The sequence below is a fragment of the Anser anser genome (assembly GCF_964211835.1).
Source record: "Anser anser genome assembly, chromosome: 19".
In the NCBI taxonomy this organism is placed as follows: Eukaryota; Metazoa; Chordata; class Aves; order Anseriformes; family Anatidae; genus Anser; species Anser anser.
In genome coordinates, this window is record NC_139740.1 from 12,581,223 (window position 1) to 12,601,596 (window position 20,374).

At 52.1% G+C, this 20,374-nt stretch overlaps 1 protein-coding gene across 2 annotated transcripts in view; it reads right to left on the bottom strand.

The window, feature by feature from the left end:
- The window catches only part of LOC310883894 (regulator of G-protein signaling 9-like), a 31,470-nt gene extending 11,219 nt beyond the window's left edge, over positions 1–20,251 (bottom strand). For both annotated transcript variants that reach the window (XR_014573918.1, XM_083804934.1), the window contains exons 1-9: positions 20,097–20,251; positions 13,562–13,658; positions 10,885–10,935; positions 10,610–10,716; positions 9,778–9,829; positions 8,681–8,739; positions 8,212–8,288; positions 6,343–6,424; positions 5,591–5,653 (exon numbers count right to left, since the gene is read on the bottom strand). Coding sequence is in view for 1 of the 2 variants with exons in the window: in XM_083804934.1 (XP_083661060.1) it covers positions 5,591–5,653; positions 6,343–6,424; positions 8,212–8,288; positions 8,681–8,739; positions 9,778–9,829; positions 10,610–10,716; positions 10,885–10,935; positions 13,562–13,658; positions 20,097–20,159 (651 nt within the window). In the remaining variant the exon portion in view is untranslated. The remainder of the gene's footprint in view (positions 1–5,590; positions 5,654–6,342; positions 6,425–8,211; positions 8,289–8,680; positions 8,740–9,777; positions 9,830–10,609; positions 10,717–10,884; positions 10,936–13,561; positions 13,659–20,096) is intronic.
- Between the last annotated feature and the right edge of the window lie 123 nt (positions 20,252–20,374).

A 20,374-nucleotide genomic window follows, 5' to 3' on the forward strand; every position in this document is an offset into this window, starting at 1 on the left:
TTCTTCCATCACAGCCTGCCTGTGTGCCTTCAATTAAGGGGGTATTCTAATGTAGCTAAAATAGATTCGTTTACGAGACACAGATTAGATCATTCAATATTCGCTAAAGGAGACAGGAACCAACACATTGCAAAATATAAACACCACAATTAAAAGCCTCAGATGCAGTATCTGCTGCGCAAGGGCTGCTTACGTTGTGATTTGAGTAACGCAGACTATGTTAGATGTCATCCACAAATGAGCAAGCAACTGAAGGCAAGAAATTAACTGCAGGGTGTTTATTCACCCAGCTTCCTTTGAAGCACAGTTAGTTTGTGTGAAATAAACTTGACGAAGGAGAGCGAAAGACAGGCTAAGTCAGTGATGCTCCCAGCAAGCCTTTAAAGGCTTCTGCAGCCTTTTAGTTCTGCATCTCCCATTTTAGCCAACAAGAGTCCTGCAGCTAATCTGCGGCCCAGAATTACCCTATCTAATTAAGCCCCTGGCAGACGCTAGTCTGCAGAGTGCCTCGTGGAAGCGCCGTCTTTGTGAGCCATGAGGAGGGGAGCATCTGGCAGCAAACGACACAGGCAGCCTGCGTCTCCCACCTTCTCAGCAGGGAACCTGCACACTGAGCTGCCCTGTTTGGGAAAGGCAGGACGCCCTCCCAGCGCTGCTTTCCGAGGGACCGCAGTGAGACTGATGCAGGTCTGCTTGTGCATTTTAACTATAACCACTAGTCCTGCTCAGGAAGGAGAAATTGTCCTACACAAGGAAGAAAAATGTGCGTATTTTGCTGACACTTGGTTGGTTCTGAGAGGGCACACTCACCGTTTCAGCGGCAGGAGCCAGATACGCAGCAGATCAGCCGATCTGTACAGCGCTACCATGAAGCCAGCCCGTCTGATGCTAACATAAACCTAGCCCGGCAGGTGCAGTACTAACAGAAATCCTCACCGTGGCATTGCAAGGGGAGGAAGACTTTTACTGCTGGAAATGCCACGGCCAGCTTTGAACGACAGCACACACAGTCTCAGCAGGGACAGGCAGGAAAGCAAACAGCAGCCGCGCTGGCCGCACACAAGGAACTGCACATGAGGAGTTAAGGGCTGACACATCAACGGGGGTACAAAGCTCTTGGACAACAACAGGATCGTTGGCCACAGGGCCGTACAGCCTCATAATTGGAAGACACAAGGACTAAAGAGCAGCTTTTTCACCCTTCTCAGCTTAGCTGTACCCCTGATGCCAGGAAAGCTCTCGTGCAGGCACCTCTTCTTCCCCCACATTTCTACAGCAGCATTATTGTTTCAGATCCACTGTAGAAATGGAAGTCAAAATAAAAAAACAAAACCCCAAAAAAAACTCGCCACCTGTTTGCATAGAGAAACTAGCTGCATTTACTGTCCTAGAAACGCCCTCTTTAGAGAACTTTCTGTTTCAGGTCACCTAATTCCTGCACAATACCAGTTTGCTATCTACTTGGGCAACCTGAGATACAAATCAGGCCCCATCAGATTTCCAAAGTGCCAGCTGAACTGTTCCATTTGAGGAAAATGAAGAGTGGCTAGGGCATTTACTTTAGGAAAACTAAGAGGTTAAAATCATTAGATGATTTTAAAAGGCCCCTCATGTCTTCTTCTGCTTTGTCAAGTGGGTGCCTTGGACAGGCGTGGTGCAGGGGCGAAGAGAGGTGGATGCTGGCATAACGGCTTGACGGCAGCTCACGTGGCAGTTAAGTTGTGTTTGTCTTCTACAGGGGTCTTAGAGTCACGCAGCACACGATACACACACGAGACAAATAGCTGTTGGGAAGGAGAAAAAGAGCCCAGTAAGTTAAGTGTTACACAGAGCAAGAAATAAATTAAACTACCATCAGTGAAGAAAAGTTATGTGTACATATGTAAAAAAAAAAAAAATCAAAGCTAATGAACACATCTGCATACAGGGAAAGATTTTTTTAAGTGCATCCTACACCAAGGATCTCCTCCTGCCACAGCCTGACCAGGCAGGTGAGCCTCTGGACAGCTGGCCCTGGGAAGCCGGGGGGGTTTGGTGGGGTGCTCTTGGGTGGGGGACTGCACAGAAAATGGGGCTATGGCATGAGAAGGGCTGAGCATCACTCAGCGGTGGCAAACACTGAACTGGCGAGGAATCAACCAGGAACCCAGCACGGGGCACAGCATCCATCACCCCACCGACGACTGCAGGTGCTGGCTGTGCTCAGCCCTTTCCAGTTCTGAAACCAATAGCAACTGGGAAGGATCTCAGCTGTTTCACCCCATGGCTGCACATCATTTCATTTTCCTTCCTACCCCAGTGCTTCCCACACCAGTGTTTCCAGCTTTGCTGCTGGTACAAGAGACCCCGGATATTCTCTGTGTCCTTTTGAGCACCGCTGGTTGTCCCCACTGCACTCCCCGTCCTGACCCCCAGCTGCTGACAGCAGCAATGCCGAAGTGCCCCATAGCACCCACCCGCCCTCTGCCATTTAGAAGGAAATAACATTTGGAACAGAAGTGTAATTTCTTATAACGAGATTAATTTTGCAATGCTCTTAATGGGTGACTTAGCGCAATTACCGTGGATAAGCTCCCCAGCCCTCCAGGCTTCCAATCAAAATGGCAATTAGCGAAAGAGCTCCGGCTGACTCAGGAGAGGGCCACGTGCTCGTTAGAAGAACATCCTCCTCCCCGAGACCCGGCACAGCGCCGTCCCGCCCTGCACAGCCTCGTCACAGCCCGCTGCCGCCAGCTGAGCGCTCCCCACGCACGCAAGCCGCAGCTGCAGAGCGGAGCTGGGAGCCAGCCAGGACCCAGCCGAGAGCTGATCCACGTGGCTGGAGCCCCGAGCTCCTTACGAGAGCTGGGACGCCTCCTGCTAACTTCCAGCTGGGTGACGGACCTCCTCTGCTCTCGGCGCGGGCCTTCCCGACCACGTTGTGGAGATGACGGTAATGTGTTTTGGCCCGTCGGGCTGCTCTGCGGTGTTTGCGGAGGACGCAAACAGCTGGACAGCAGCTTTCGTGGGTGCGCCCAGACGGAGCTCGGAGTGAATTTCAGACCTGGTCAAATCACCCTGCAGTCTGCCTGCTCCCCGAATGCTGGCAGTGCCCCCCACCCACACGTGCAGGTCAGTAAGCAGCGAGGACGAGCACTGGGATCCCATGCGGTGGCACCAGCAGTCTGGCCCCCCTCCACAGCTCGCTTTCCTTCAGTCAGAGCAAAAACCTGCAGGCACCGCCTCTCTCAGTGAGGAGCAGCACTGGAGCATGCAACCAGCTGCTCCTGCACACACAAACCCCCCTTTTGGTGCACGAACCTCCCTACACGCAGCCAGCTGGGAGCCCTGCACTCCAGAGGCAAATTCTGCACCTAGCACACGACCATCTGCACATGCAGCTCTGCTGCACTCGTCCTTCCCCCCCAACAGCTGGAAATCAGATTCTGAGCAGCCCAGATGTTGGGTTTCTTTCAAATAGCTGGTTTTCCCCTATCTTGTTTATTAGCTCCTGATCCCGTTGGTTCAACAGACGGGAAGGATGCTGCGGAAGCTGCGTGTTTATCAGGCAGCCAAACTGACGGAGACTTGGGAAATTAAAGGTCAGCAGCGACTACAGGGAACTGCTGCAGCTGATTTGCTGCATGCGACAAGCCAGGGTGTTTCATTCAGTAGTCCCTGGATCTAGCACGGTGATTTTGGCTAGGCTAAAGCACCATTTTAAAGGCCTTCTGCTCACAGAAGAAGGCAAAAGCCGTACCTGCAGGAGAGCCGGTGGGCTCTGGCAGTTGCCTGGTAACTCCCTAAGCAGCGATGCTTCATCCTGAGCCTGAGACCTGGGTAAAAAAGGCTAAAGCAGCCCTTAATTAGCTGATCAATGGACAACTACTGCTGCCTTGCTTCCCCTGTCCAACTACAACTCCTAACTCATTCTAATAGCATGCCCACGGGTCAGTGATAAAAGTCCCCTTGGAAGGAGTGCAACATGTGGCTGAGCGCCTGTTTATCTATCAATTAGAGCGAGCAGCTCACCAAAGGGTCTGAGGCAAGTGAAAAAGAGATGTTCTTGCCACTATCAGCTTCAAAGAAGCCATCCTGATGTCAGAAAAGAGTTATCGCTGGGAGCATTTTCTTTCTCAGCTGTCAAGATAAAAGTAAACTAATTGGCCAGTAAAGTCAAGCTACATCGAGTGGAATCGGAGTCAAAAATCAAACAAATGGGTGCCGGATTCATGCACTCGTTTTCTGCTCCCATTGCTTCACCTATGTCAGAGCCAGAGGCTGGGCCCACAGAAAACACCAGTAAAACTCCCTGCTGCCTTAGCACGGGATAGGATACAAAATAATACAGTCCAGGTCAGCATTTACAGGCAGAGCCTGGGCCACCCTTTCTGCTCAACAGAGGCTGTTGAACCACAGGTGTTTATGTTTATGTTTTGCTTTCTGCAGTCTGCACGGGAAGGAAAAAAAAAAAAAAAAAAAGCTTCAAGTCCAGTGGTGAACGTATGTGAGCTTTTGGCTGTCTATGGATTTTGGATTTTTTTTTTGTTTTTGGATGCCTATGGGCTGTCAGGCTATTTGCAAAGCTAAAATCTCCCGTGTCAGCTGTAAAACTGTGGGTGAGAAGCTGGCTACTCCTCTTTTCCATTTCTCTCTCTTTCCCCCTCTCCTGCTTTCTCTCTCTCTCTTTCAAAAAAAAAAAAAGGGGGCTTTCTGCAGCTGCTACTTACAGCAAGAAAAGAATAAAATACACCCCAAACCTACACTTTGCTCATGTTCAGTCTCTATGGTAACAGAACACAGTTGGCCAAAGCAATTATCCTGCCTCTGGCTGTTGAGATGTTTAAAGGCTGTTACAAAAATGAGAAGTTGTGGGAATACAGGGAGTGTGATCGCAGTCACATTTGCATTTAATTGCCGAGACACGCTCTGACTTCACTTTCAAATGAACACCATTAAGTGCACAGCTACGGGATCGCTTTAAAGGACTGATGAAGGAGCAGAAGATGAGCTTCAGCTCCTCACCGAACTGCGTTCGTCTCGTTGTGGACTCCAAACCAGTCCCACCCAGTTACAGCCTCCACAGTCTCAGCTCATTAATTGTGTTTCTTTACTGTTTAGCTTCACAATACGCATTCTCTCACAACATATTGTGTCTCCCATCCACTACACCAACTTTTTGCCACACATTTACCCTTTTGGAGGGATTCTGCCATTTTATTTTAAACTCTAATCCTTCCTCTAGTCCTTTATACTCCTCAAGCCCACACTGAGTTCACTCAGCACTAATAACAAGGCAGCCACAAGCATCTGCAGGTAGAGAATTCCTTAATTCAGCTTCACCAGCAGAGAAAACATTTCCTCTAGCTACACACACACTAACTGATGTGTCATGAAAGTTGACAAAGCCAAAAGAAGCTGCCAAAGCCTATTCTGAGGGCCCCACACCCTGGACAATGAGACAGCTTCAACTTCTGGCCCATTTGGCCGTCACAGCTGAGCTGACTTGCACAGCCTGCGTTCCCCCCAAAAACACCACCCTAGGGACGTTATTTGGGTCCTCCCAAACGAATTCAACAGCGGTGAACAAATGCTGCCTCACCTGGTTTACCTTATTTTCATTGGGATCTGTCGCGCGGTCTAATCCATACTCCAGGACGTCGAGCATGCCGGGCTGTCAGGAGCAGGAAACAACCACAGCTTTGTCACTCCTCTGCTTTAAAGTCTGGGGGACACGCGAATGCACGGGGAGACTCCCGGGCCCTGAGGGCTGCCACTCATCGCTCTCCACTTTCACCTTAAAAGCCTCTGACTAGCGAGCACGGAGCACAGCCCCAGAGCAGGCTGTGACCAGCACAGATTTGCCTGGCTCTGCTGAGCACGGCCGCAGCTCCCAGCCAGGCGTGCCCCAGGGGAGCTCTGCCCCCTGTCTGGGGGAACTCTCCCCTTGAGCACGGATGCTGCAGCCAAATCTCCCTCCCTTGCACCTTTGAGAGCAATCACGGGGAAGGTGCTGTGAATTCAGGGCTCATTTTGCATCCCAGACTGGTTGTGGCTGGGAAGGCTGGCGGAGCTGTGGATTGCTCCCCTGTCTGGACGTACAACCTCCCCCCAGACCTCTTTTCCACGACTGCCACCGAGTCAGTCAATTCTTCAGCCCTGTGGCCCCCTTTTGCTCTGCTCGTGGCTCTCTACATTTCATACTGGGTCCACGTTGACCCCTTCCCTGAGGAGAAGCAATGGGGTGCACACCCCGGGGCCGTGACCATGGCTGTTCCCCTAGCAGGCAGGAGCTTGTCCCAGGGGGACTCTAAGGAGGGCACTGCTGAGATACAACACCACACACCTTCATCCTCTACTTACGGGAGTCCGGTTCACAAGCCAGTAGGCCCTCTCCTGGCAATCCAGGGCGTACCTGTCCGCCTTCTTCCGCTCCTTCCCTGCCCTGCAAAGCCAAGAACAGGAAATCATTAATTTTTCTCTCCTAAAACCACCAGGATGACAAAAGCGGCACAACCTCAGCCTCCCCTCCCTCTGGGTCCCAGCCTGGCTGCACGATGCTCTGAATCAGTCTCCTGACCACAGCCTTGCACAGCTAATTCTGGACTACACATCACGCAGTTCACATGGCCACACATGACTGCCACTCCTCCCTGCTTTTAGCTTTTGAGAAATCATCTTCTTCCCGAGCTCAGCTGGAAGCAGACACATCCTCTTTTGATTAGACAGCCAGCCCTGCAGTAGTGTTTCACACTGAAACCCCACTGCTCGCAGCCACTCCTGCTGCTTCGTGTTTACCCACCTCAGATGTCACCGTGCAGTACCTGAGGACCGCTGTGCAGAGATGCTGCCCACACACATCCTGACGCCTCTCAGTAAAAGGGACATTTCTCACAGAAATTATTTGGAAAGCAGTGCCAAGCTGCGTTCCCAGGCACTAAAACTCAATCATCTCTACTATTAAATAGAAGAGGAACTAGCATGGTTTGGGGCTGAACCAACTCATTTTTTTCCCAGACGAGCCCTGGGCACACTTCAGTGCTGAGCATGGGCAAGGGAGCATCCCCGACGGGGCGTTTGCATGTGGCCACCCTGCTGTGGCTGAATGCGGTGGGTGTGGGCTGCTCTGCACCACTCAGCACCATCAAACAGCCTCAGACACGTTTAATCCACCAGTTCAGATATTGTGTCAGTATCTACCTCTAAAATGGCATTTGGTATCTCTTAGCCCAAGTTTGACCTCAATTTACAAGAGCAACAGCGCCGTGCTTAATGAGACAGTTATCTGATGAGCTGCACGCCGATGGCTTGGCTCCCATCCCAGCGAAGGCAGAAACGGCTGCTGAACGGCAGAGGCAGCGCATGTCACGCTGCAAGGTAAGAAATGGTAAAAGGAATCCATAGAACTAGGCAAGATCTTATCTCCAAAGGAGCAATCCCATCTCATTTTCGCTAACTCTCCTGGGAATCTGAAGGATTCAGCTCCCCACATCAAGTCATGCTGGCGTGCTGCCTAAGTACGTATTTCAGAGTTTTCTCCAGAAGTCTCTGCTGGGAACACTTACTGCTTCTTGATTCAGGCCTGAAGTTCTGCCGTGAGACACGTACAAACGCTAATTGAAACAGACCACTAACAGCTCCTAAGTCTGGTGGCCTGACCTGCAAATGCTCACAGACAACCCTGGCACTTGAGCTAAAGGAAGCTGTACCTCACAAGGCTTGCATGCTGCAGCATCAGGGCCCAGCTTCTTCAGGGAGTCGCATCAGGTGCAACATCTAAGCCTCCCCTTGCACACTTGTGCATGTGCAAAAACCACTTGTGAAGAGCCCCGCACTTGTGTCAGCTGAAAGGGCTCCCACCCCCGCCTGCGCTCTCGCTCTGACAAACCACACTGATTCCAGGTCTCTGGTGGACAAATGTCAGGCAGGGAGAGAAGCGCAGGTGCGGCAGGCGAGGGTGAGACTTCACAAGGGGGTGTCCAGTCATTTGAAAACAGCTGAAATCCTTCACTTGTGATGTGTGTAGTGAGCAAAGCTTCCACGTAAAATGGAGAAACCCCCAACCCAATATGAAAAGCAGCTTCATTTCACCATCCTGAGGAGCACACACAAGTTATTTTAAAACTGCAGTTTATGCTTTAAACCGTAATTTAACTGTGTACCAAGACAGTAAAGCTCTGCCTCCTCATACCCTCCCCAGTGATGCAAATAACAGAACGCAAATCAACTCACTTATACTGCTCTTTGGCTTGCATAATAACGAAATCCCACTTGTAGTTTATTTTTTTATTGAGCATGTTGTAATGTTCCTGAAATAAAAATAAAAAAGCAGTTAGTGTGAAAATTCTGGATACGGTGCTCCCAGGCTGGGGTTTTCTTCACTCTCCATAGCTCCACCAGGCCAGGCTGGCAACTGAGCCAAAAAATCTGGATTGCTCTGAAGGTAATTATATGAATTGCAACAATTTGAAATACCATAGCAAGGAGAGCAATTACTCCTGCTAAAATTATCATTGACTTCAGAGTATTTTTCTGCATTAGCCAATTTTTCACTTCCACAGTTTCGGCTTTTGACACAAATGGAGTAACACCTCATTGAAAAGAGATGATTTTTTGCCATGCCCCTTTCATAGCAACGGAGGGCTACAAATTATACAGCAGCTTAGGGGTTTGCAGTGGAACGAGTACAGCATCTCCTTACCTTTTCATATTCTTCTAAAATCCCCTTCCTCTTAATGTTCTTCTTTGCTAGGTAAATTGCTGTGGATGGAGAAGCACATATGCAGTCAGCTATACTTAGACCAACAAATTCGAGAATAATTAATAAATTGCCCCCATGGAAAACACAGGAATCTTTGTCTGTTATAATACCCTCCCGGGCATGAGCTCCAAGCTCACAAAAGCTCACTGAAGAAAAATGAAGCTGGTGCTTTGCTCTGTCACCAGCGCTTCGCAAGCCAGTGTGTTGGCTGGGAGCAACCGCGGTGGCGTGTGCCTTCCACCAGCAGTTCCTCCTCCTCTGGGAGCTCAGGCAGGGTTTCACAGGTCAAACTATACTGGGACAAATCTTCAAGACGTTGAGGTTCTTAGAGTTCATCCTCCAAGTTTTCCAGTTACAGGCCAGTGTTTTCTTCCAAGTTCTATTAAAAGTATTCCAATGTAAAATGTGCTTTTTTTTTTTTTCAGAAGTTCTACAGCATAACATAGATAAAACCGCAGAGGACAATCTTGGTATAAACTAATTCATCCATGAACTGCACAGCCCAGAGGAACAAATCAAGCTGATCAGCCCTAGTTTCATCAGCAGCCCGATAATAAAAGGCATCATAATGGCAGCAAAAGATCGATAGGGAAGAGCTGTCAAGCAATATTGGCAGGCACTGTGCATTATATAAAGAGAGAACCATCTCTGAATGCAGGGCTTGATGCGAACCTTCAGGAAGACAGTCTTGGGCTCATATCCAGAAATACACTTAACTATTTAGGGAAATCTAACCTTGTGTTTAAAGTCTTCTGTACCCGGCAGAGTATTTTAGATGCATTCCAGTCTGATGGAACTTGTTGGAATGTAAGAGAAGTTTAAGCACTTTACATCATCAAGGGCACAACAAGGTGTGCACGTCCAGAGTGTTCCCTCCGTTCAGCATCGCACACAATCGTTCACAAAACAATATGAAAGAAAACGTAAGGGCTGGTCACACAATGTGGAAACAGCATGAAAAGGTAAAGAGCAAGCACAGTGCAGGACCGCATGGACTGGCTCTACCCCTCCTAAACACATACAGTGCTATCACATACCGTAGTCTGTGTCATCAGCAGGCCAGCTCTGCGTGGGCCAGAAGTACGGTGTCTGCAGAAAAAGACTTTTGTTAGTGCACAACAACCTTGAACTCATGCCAAGCAGCGCACAGCGCTGCCCACACTAAAGGGAGAAGAAACCTTTCCTCTGCCCTACTACTGAGAACCTCAGCTCCTTAGCGGTGTCAGCGCACACGGCGGTGCAGGCCAGATGCAGGAGAAGAATCGAGGTCATCAGACTGACGATGCCAACCCCACTTCTGTTCTGCAGCCAGTTAACATGGCCAACCCTTCACTGCTGCCTGAGCATTTGGACTGAGATGCTGCAGCCTGATTTGTTAGCATGGGGGAAACAGACTTCTCATTCAAAGTACCAATGAGAGCATCCTAATTTCCCGTCATAGCGGAAGCTCTCCAGCCGTGAACCTCGATAATATCCCGCTATTACTGTGGGTTTTGTGTATTCGCTATTCAGTCTCCCCACATCATTCTACTATCACTCACAGATTCCATTTGCTACATTAAACCTGGAAGGAAACATACATTTGGAGGAAAGGACAGCTATTTTTAAGTTGAGCAGGAACACTAATTTAGTTAAAGGAAGTATCACAGTTTGCCTGTAAACCGTGCTCTGATACACAGAACTGACATCAGGCTGGGGGAACTGGCCTGAGGCTGCTCTGTGGATCTCTTTTTCCTTCCTCCTATACCCTGAGCGATTCGCATGGCTACATCGCAGGGCCTCATGGCTCCAGCTCCTGGGGAACTGCCCTAGGTGCCTGTTTCCAAACCTCATGCTGAGCTCCCTCGCTTTAGACAAGGTGCAACTCACCTGAAACCTGTACAGACTACCGTCTGTCTTCAGGGTGAGATTCTTCGGCTCCTGAAGAGGGTAGATGTACCCATATTTGACAAACAGGTCCCCCAGGTGTAGTGCCTCTGAAAATGGAGAAGGCAGAAGATGGTTGCACAGAAACACTGAGCTGCAATTTAGAAGTGAGCTGCTACTCAGGAGAGAAGAATTCATCTAGGAGGTTTTGTCTACGGAGATCTTAAAGTTTTACAGCTCAAATTTGCAACAGCATCACTTTTTACATTTCTACCCACCTTCATCAGTGATCTGCAAACGCTGGAGAATCCACTGCAGTATATCGTTACCTGTAAAGCAGAGAAAATATCAGGCACTTGAAATCAGGAGCGTGTAATCTGAAGGCCAAAAGGAGACCTTTCCACTTCTCACCCCTCACACCGTCCCTGGAGCCCAGTGACTGCACAGACCTCTTCTCGCAAACACACCCTCAAACGTGCCATGCCAGAGAAACCCAGGTACAATGCACGGCCAGTATCTCACTGGCCATGCTGTCATTCTGGCGTTCTCCTGACCGTGTAGGTGTCAGTCTTTGGGAGCAGGAGCACGAGGCAGGCAGTGAGCTCAGGAGGACACGCTCACGTGTACAGAAGCACACATGGCCTGAGCAACACTTAAACCCTAACCACTGGGTGACTTAGGTGGTGCAACTGCTTACACTCCCAGGAAAAGGGAAGTGCCCCTTGTTTTGCACCATCTCGTCTTGAAAGATTCACTGCAAAGCATCTCCGGATCCACAGAGCATGGTCCTGTCTCAGTTTTAGTAAGAGCCCGGTGACCGGTCCCTTCCAGTCCTTTAAGGGACACGGGTTTCAGAGCAGAAGGGTATCCAAGTCTTAGATCCAAGCTGCAGCGGTAACAGGCCACATGAAACACAAACAAGATTTCTGCATTCACAAACACCCCATCTCTCCCCGTTTTCGTTGGGGTGTGGTCAGTCCTAACCCTGGTCAGCATGAACATCCAGTGGTTTTAGTTTCCCGTTCTGGGAGGCAAACTGCATTAACCTCCTTCCATTTAAACAGGACCAGACAAAAACGCTCTCAACTCCTGATCAATTATTGGCCTTTTCCTCCAAAAGTCTCCTAGGATTGCAGATCGAAACGCTGACCTTTCTTGACATTGCAGTGATGACTTAGCTTTCTAATAGGGGCTTAGAGCTCTTATCCTACTGCCTGCTTCCTGAAATAGATGAAATTAAAGGATTATCTCATCACTCATTTCTAGACAGCTCGCTCTGTAAGCGTTTTCTCCCAAAGGTACACATTAAACAGGAACGTTTCTTTGTCTTTTCTGTTCTAAGCCATTTTACTGATTCTGAATTCATCACCTAGTTAGCTTCCTGCACGCAAAGACCTAAGTTCTCTTCTGTGGATCTGTGTCCACTGATTGAATCACCCTACTGTCTTCACCATCCCTTTATTAAAAATGAATTAGTCTCTCAGGCAACACCCAGAAGCCAATCAGTATATACGCGACTTTTGCAACGCCAAAACCAGCACAGTTTAGAGAGCGATGACTGCTGTGCAAGGAGACTGCAACTCCCTTGCCTATTAGAATTGGACTAAAATGTTTGACTTACGTGAGAGGTAACTTGTAGCAAGTCTGGCTAAGGAACCAGAACAAAGCCGATGGCACGCAAAGACGACGAGCACCAACGGGCATCGTCCCTCCACATCATCTAGCCACAGCCTTTTAGGAAGCGGTATTTCATACTGGCCAGACGTCAAGAGAAGTACTTGTTCCCACTGCACTTGATCTAGCTGGCACGTCATCTGCAGTACAGGAGGAACTTTTCTGCAGCACTGCCTTAACCATGCAGTAAGGACTAGGGAGGCAAGAACAGATCTTTTGCAGATGCAGAGCACTCTACCAAATTCCGCTGCGTAACAGCTATGTGAGCCAGGCTCTGCATACACTATTACGCACGGAGGATGCTCGTGAGAATGAGCTTCACCCAAGTTCTCCGTCCCCTTTCACTGACTCTGACTGGATCCACGGGCAACTGCCTTGAACCTCTGTGCCTCTGCTTCTGCGTCTAAGAAAAAAAAAATGGGGCAAACAACATGCAGGGCCTACAGAGCTTCACAAACATGCTCGGGATGAATTCATCTATTTGGCTGAGCTTTCTCCCGATTTGCCCACAGCGAGTTCATTGGTTTCAGTGGGATTTTGTGTTCCGAATTTCAAAGCTCTGCAGAAAAAAAAAAACAAATCAGGAGGAAACATTGGTTCAGAACGTGTGAATATTTATAGTGGAAGGTCCCTCACAAGAGCTTTTGTGGAGGCTTGGAGAACAGGGAGCAGAGATACTGATAGCGGATTGCTGCTGCCCTGTGAAAGGAGCTAGCAGGCACAAAGGGAGACTGTGATAAGAGCTGCCTGTAATGCTAGACGTGACACCTCACAACCCAGCTACACGTCTGTTTCTTCTCCAGCCCGCTTGAAGGAGGAAAAGCTGTCATTTAGAGGCAAAGGAGTGGGCTGAATATTTTGTTCTTCTCCTGCACTTTGAAGAAAAATGATTATTACCAGAAAATGTTAAAAGGGAGACTAATTGTTTGTTGCTCATTTCTGAAGCATGATATTTCATTTCGATTCCACTCCGCCTCTTTTAATCAGATTTTAATATTTATCCTTCTTTGTGATCCAGCATTGCCAGGAATACGCCAGGTCTGGAGGCTGAAGCACCTGTTCACCTCTGCTCTTATTCAAAGAGCTAGGAATGAAACAAGACACGAGTGAGAATAAGATAACGGGAGATCTCACAGGACATACAGCAAATATTTGTTGGGAACATGGGCTCCAACGTGCCCCCATGCAGTGATAACCCAGGAATGGCCAAGGAGTCCACACACACGCAGCTTTTCCGTGATGAACGTCTTGGCCTGGACCTTTCCCCAGGGAAGCTCTTACCTGCCACGGCATGGGGGATGTTGGTGATCATCACCCTCTGCGTCTGCATCTTGATGCCCGTGTCTGGATTCTGCATCTCCACCATAAGCGCTTCGATCTGCAACACACGACGGGATGAGACACGTTACAGGAGGGGACAGGAGGGAGCTCAGGACCACTGCAGCCCTGCGCCCCAGCGGAGTGCCACAGGAATGGCTGCAAGAACTACAAAACCTTCCCTTTCCATGAGAGTTCCTACTTCAAGCCGATGTCAACTTTCACACTGACTCAGTGTCACTGCCTCCTACAGACAACACATGCACAGACAGGGTTTGCAGATGAGGGACAGGAACTAACCATGCCACGAGAGATAAACGTTAAAAAATTCTTAGCTTTTCTTTCATTTTTTTTAAACAGGCATAACACTGCAACATTTCTCTTTTATTGACAGAAATCTCTGCTACCCATAAAAGTTCTTCTCTGGTTCATTGGGCTCCTGGCTGGGGCAATAAGGGAAAAAAAAAAAAAAAGGAAGGAAATAAAATCTGGAAAGCTGCTTTTGTTGCAAAAATACCCCAGCTGTGCACACTCGTAGATATTGCACCACGCACCGAGAAAATAAGCAATATTTTGGCCGTCGACCAACCAGCAAAGGTTCTGCTTCTGGTCTGCAGATAATAACCAGGCGGGACTCTAGAAGAGCAACAGGAAAAGCACAGCACTTTGCTGCGGGGCTGAGCAAGAAGCGCGAGCCCCAGGGAAGATGAGAAGGGCCTATCCTTTGAGAAAGCACAGCCAGCCTCCAGGCCAAGCCTCTGAACAGTAGGCCAGGAGCGATTAGGGTGGGGAGCAGAATTTACCTGTGGGAAAGCACACCGCAAACAGAAGCGCAGAAATAGGGCCCGGCTCTAAGCAAGGAGGCACCCAACAGGCTCGCCGGCCCTTCCTGGGGACAGCTGCACCCTGTCCTGGGGCTCAGCCCCACTTGCGGGCAGCAAAACTCAGTCCTCAGGGATGGTGCAGCCACCACCAGGGGTAATTCCCTCGTGTCTGGCAGCATCTCCCCCTCTGACTCCGGAGCGATGCTGATGACCAGCTCAGGCTCACTGCCTAGTCTGTAACACAGCACGGCGCGCACGATGAATCTCACGCTCTGGCCAGACCTAAAAAGAAACCTGGTTTCCAATTTACTTTTTTTTTTTTTTCCTAAAAAGGTGAGGATTTTCAAAGGCATTTTCCTTTTCTTACGTTCGACTTCCTGACAGCAACATCCTAACGGAGCAAGAGCCTCCTGCTTGTGCTCAGGACCCTCTGCTCAGGTGGGCAAGGTCGAGGCTCGCTCCTCACCTCCTCGTTTCGTGATGCTCATCCGAGCGCTGCGAGAGCACTGGCTCTGCAGAAGATGCTCTTCTTGCCAGAGATATTAAATCAAAATTGCCCCAACAGGACCAATTTGGTCTCTCTGCACTTCCATTTCAGGAGAGGCAGTAGCCTTTTAGCTGGGATTAGTGGATTTAATGACTGTGACTTGATGACACTCAGGCACAATGAAGGGTATTGTTTCCACAGGCACCACAGTGACTTTGGTCCCTGGGCTTGCCAAGTTCAGCGAGGATTTAAGCTGTAGTGACAGGGTGCAGTCTGGGCTTGACAGTAAAAATGTATTTTCAACTGTTCTTAAAGCCAGTGTCAAATTATTACTGTAACAGAGAAGTCTGCTAACATTTCACACGAGTACTTCGATATAAGTACTTATATAGAATACTTTAGAATAGCAAAACCAGACCCAAATCAGTGCAATGTGAAGATTTTTTAAAGACATTTTAACTGAACCACTGAGGTGATGGCACCATCTTGGCCAGATCCAGAACGGACAAAGTCATCACCTCCTTCTTGGTTACCTTCTGGATTTTGAGACTTGTAGGTTCAGCCTTCAGCCCTGAGGACGAGGAATGGGACTTCTGTTGTGCAAGAGAGCCGGGAGACCCTCATTTGCTCACTCTGAGCTGAAGGTCCTCCTGCTCCCCAGCCCACATGGCTCTGCAACCACCTGGGCCCCAATTTCGGCCTCGACAAGACCCAGGCCAGGCGTGGAGAGGTGCCCATGCAGCCACGCAACACGGGACGAAGCAGGATGGTCCCACAGGCAGGGCACTGATTCGGGAACCTCATATTGACTTCCCCGTTCCCCCTAAGCAAACGCGGGTGATCTCGGGGAATTCCCTTAGTCTCTCTGTAACCGTCTGCTCTGCAGGCAGCATCTCCTCACCCCGCAGGGATGCCAGGAGGTAAATTCAGGCTGCCCGTTGCCACCGGACTGCTGCACACCAGGCAGGTCCCTTGGCTTTGGGTTCGAGAGATGGGTCTTCACGAGCCGGGAGCGAGGAGTTGGCTCGGAAACCCCCAGGAGCCTCCCAGCACAGCACGTTCTCTTCCAGTAATGAGCGAAGAACTCCAGACCACTGGCACATTGGTTCCCTGCCGGGCTCCCTCTCGTCGCTGGAGAAATAACACACATTGGAAGGAAACAAGTGAGAGGAACCAGGGAGCTGCTGGGGGGGGTGCCTGCTGCTCGGGCTGCAAACCACGCGCTCGGCTGATCGAAACTCAGCGTGCCTCTTCCCCTTCTCCCAGGGGAACCCCCAGCTTAGTGCAGGTTGCAGGAGATCAGGAGCTGCTCTCAGCACCAGCCCGCCAGCGGGAGGCCAGGAGGGCCGGCTAAAACGCAGCGAGGCTATTTACTTGCTTTGCTAAGGGCTGTCACCCATTTTGTCATGCTTTCGGCCAGGGAAGCACCGTCTGGTTTGAATTCTGTACAGCGAGAAGCCACTTCCTGCCTTTGGTCGATGGGTGGGGACGTGCAGAGAGGTAAATATCAGCACAAGCACGAGAGGAGCCAGGCTCTGGAGCAAGCTCGCCTCAAGCACCGAGCCGCCGCAAGTCACAAACCCCGCCGAGGTCTCCCGCCAGATCAACCGGAGCATCTGCACGGAGGCGGCTTCACCCCAAAAGCCGCAGAGAAGACAACAGGAAAACTGTCTCCCAACTGATCGCAAGTCACTGGGGCTGTTAAGCGCAGAGCGAAACTCTTCAGCTCGCCAGTAGTAAGGAAAACCTTTCAGGAGCCCCGGGGATGGCGAGGGGCCTCCCCGCGAGGTGCTCACCGGCAGCTGATGGGAGACTGCTGGGGCTCCACGGTGAGGGTGTTCCCGTGGGAGGGAGCAGTGGGGACAGCACGAGCCCGGGCAGAGGCATCTTGCTTCGGATGGAAAGAAGACGAATTTTCCGGCAGGCTCCAGCTCCGAGCAGAGTGCCCGCTCCCGGTGCTGGAATTAAAAACCTGCGGCCTTCTGCACCGTGACCGTGTGCCCAGCTCTGGTCCCCCTCAGTGCCTCGCACCGCCTGCAAAAACAAACCAAAAACCCTCCCTGCCCTACTCCCCAGGTAGCAGCACAGGCTTGCATGGTTACTCCAGCCTCGGAAGGCTAACTCGATTAGTTTTTTCTGTTTACGACAGTCCTGCTTTGTGCACTCAGAGATGATCAGGAAAAAAAAAGAAAAGTCCCTTGTTAACCGGCTAAAACTTCCTGCTTTTTCTTAGCCGAAGCTGAGGGACGGAGGCCCGTTCCCACCCCACCCAGCCCACAGCAACCCCACACCCTAAGGAAGCACGGCTGTAAATGGGGAAAGGAGGGCTGTCCCCGGCCCTGTCCCCGCGCTCTGCCCTTCCTCATCGGGCCACCAACCCCACTGCTAATTAAAGCCACAAGGAAGCGAACCCAAACCAAACAACAGCTGTGCGCACTGCCTCACCGAGGCACGAGCTTCTTGTCCCTAGGAGACTGTGGGGAACGAGGAACGGGCTCACCTCTGCCCACCTCATCTGCGGGGACAGGACAAGACGGACGTGGCATCGCACCAGCCACGGGGCTGGCAGGTCTCCTCCCGGGAGCTGCCAGCTCAGCTCCAGCAGCATACGGGGCCTCACGCAAATGGGAGCATCCTGAAGAGCTCCTTCCAGCGACAACACAGCTCCAGCGCTAAAACCGCTCTGGAAACATCCAGGCAGATGAAGAGAAGCTGACGAGTCTCTGTGGGATGAGGGTGCCGGGCTGCGAAGCCCCTGGCCCCGCTGCGGGCCCGGGAGCAGCCCCTGCCCGCCCGCAGGTCAGGAGGAGCCGCCCGGCCGCCAGGGACCAGAGCAAGGAGGAGGCAGAGGAAAACGGCATCCATCAGCCCTACCCACGAGCTCTGAGTCACGCCGCAGCTCATGGAGCACAGCAAGGAAAAACACACAGCCCACCAGCTGCCAGCGAGCGCGGCCGCGCTGCAGGGCCAGCTCCTCGCTGCGGGGACAGGCGCGGGCGCCGCCAGCTCGTCCCGACGCAAAGTCCCGTCCCAGCACCTGGCCTGAGGTGCCTGTGGCCGAAATGTGCGCTTTGGGGGCTTCCTCCCTGTCCCGAGGGACTTTCTTGCCAATGTTCAAGGCAGTTTAGAAAAAAAATATATAATAAGTCAGCCTAAGCGTTAGTCACGGGCATTTTGTGGTGAGCGTCGCAGAGCCTTGGGGGGGCTCTTTGATTCCCCTGGGGGTCAGACATGAAGACCGAGCTCTACGCCCGGCTCGAGGCCCGCAGAGCAGCCCCACAGCAGGGACACGGCGCTGCCCACCCCCAGAGCAAACCCCCTTCTGATTTCCCCTGTCCGCCCACGGGACTGATCCGTCCGCAAGCGGCCTGCCGGTGGCACATCGTGGCTGCAAGGGCACCGCGGGCGCCCAGCACCGCAGGAACTCCCTCCGTGCTGCCGGCACAAACCACGGCTACGGCGTCTGTGCCAGCCGGCGGCGAAGCACGAGCACAGACTTAAGCGATTGACAAAGCTTCTCTCTAGGATTTTAGCTCCTCGAGGCTCCAAGCCCGCAGGGCGCTCGCTGGAGGCGCGCCAGGCACTCGGCTCCCACCGGGGACGGCCACCACAGGTCCGCGGGGTGGCAGGGCTGTGCCCCGGGGACGTGGCCGTCAGCACAGGCAGTGTAAGAGCTGAGGCTCCGTCCACAGCTTCCCTGAGCTCCGGGACAAACAGCGGAGGAAGGAAAGCAGAGGATGAGAGCCGAAGCTGGCCTGCTGACCATCCAGGAGCTCCCCTTCCAGGTGCTAGCAGCTCTTGCACTCGCAGAGCGGTAGCTACTCGAGTCCTCCGCTGCTCAGCGTGAGCTGCACACGCCGCGCACAGCAACGTGCCGTATTGTAACAGACCTTCCCCCCTGAGCAACTCCGAGCGCTTCGCAAGGACGGCTGCACCCCCGGGGAGCGGCCAAAGCACAGCTGCGGGAGGTTTTCCCCAGGCACGCAGCTTCTCCTCTGCGCTCCCGCGTGAAACCCCGCAGGGTGTTACTCAGTGCAGAATTTGGCCCAGCGTATTTCCTTTGGCAGGGCTCCCCGGCCAAATTTACCTCGAAAGACGCAGCCCCAAAGGAAATATCCTCCTTACTTCCTCCAGTAAGAGGAGTACGGGGCTTGTCGTGCCAGGCTCTCACCTGAGCACTGAACAGCCTGAATTTTCCCCCCTTTTCCCCCAGAACCTCCCCACCTCCTCAGGTCGTGGGCGTTGCAGGAGAGCTGGCTATGATTCGAGCAGCGACTGGCTGGCTGTGCTTGTCACCGGGAATCCAGCTAATTCTGCTCAACAAGATAAGCCACGGGCAGGAGAGGTGGGCGGGAGGGAAGCTAGCTTAACGCTCTGCTTTTCAAACCCTCGGCAGATATCAGCTGCACTAAAACCGGTTACACTTCTGAATGAATGCTACAGAAAAAAAACTACCGAATGCTTTACAAGATTACACATCGCATCCAAAAGCGTGGGCATGCGTCTTCCCACTCTTTCAACTGTTTCTGGCCACAAATACGCTTGTTTCTGAAAATGAAAAAGTGGAAAGAGGCAGGGAGCGAGCAGTTGGCCGGGATACATCCCCTGGAAGCAGCCGTCAGCTGGAAGCGCTGGGAACGCACGCACCGCAGGCCGTAACCCAGAGCAGAACTGGGCGGCCTGGCACCGTGTGTGATGGGATTTCCCTGAGGGAATGACACGGTTTTTAGGGTCGTTGGTGACAAACGTAAGAGAGGGAGAAAAATTATCACAATAATTCATCTGAAGCAACTCGAAATAAGTAAATAAATAAAAATTACAGATTTCTTTTCCCTGTGACTTCTGAACAGGTCGTCCCCAGCCCCCCAACCCCAACCCGGGCAGGTGCCAGCAGGGCTCCAGGTGGCTCCGCAGCAGGTCACAGCCCTGGGGATGGGGACGGGACCCCACGGCCCCCAAAAGGCTCCAGGGAGCCGCAGCCCGGCAGGATGCTCGGATGGCTGGGGCACGGTGCGGACACGGGGACCCGTGCCCGGAGCATCATACAGTGCTGCCCTGAGTATGGCATGGCATGGCACGGCACGGTATGGTATGGTATGGCACGGTATGGCATGGCATGGCATGGCATGGCACGGCATGCTGTGAGCCCGGCGTGCCCCCAGTGCTGACACCCAGGCTGTGACCTCACCTTTTTCAGGAAGGCCATCCGCGGCCGGTAGCGCTGCCCCTGGTCCAGCCGTGTGACGGTCATGGTGCGGTGCGGTGCGGAGCCGAGCCGAGCCGAGCCGAGCCCGCCGGGCAGCACCTGCCCGCCGCCCCCCGCCACCGCCTCCCGGCCCCCTCGGGGGCGGAGCCGCCGCCGCGCGTCGTAGCCAATCAGCGCCCGCCGCCCCCGAGCTCATTTGCATGAAGGCGAGGGGCGGCGCTGCTGCCGCCTCGGGGCGCTAGTGGGGAGCGGGTGGGGGG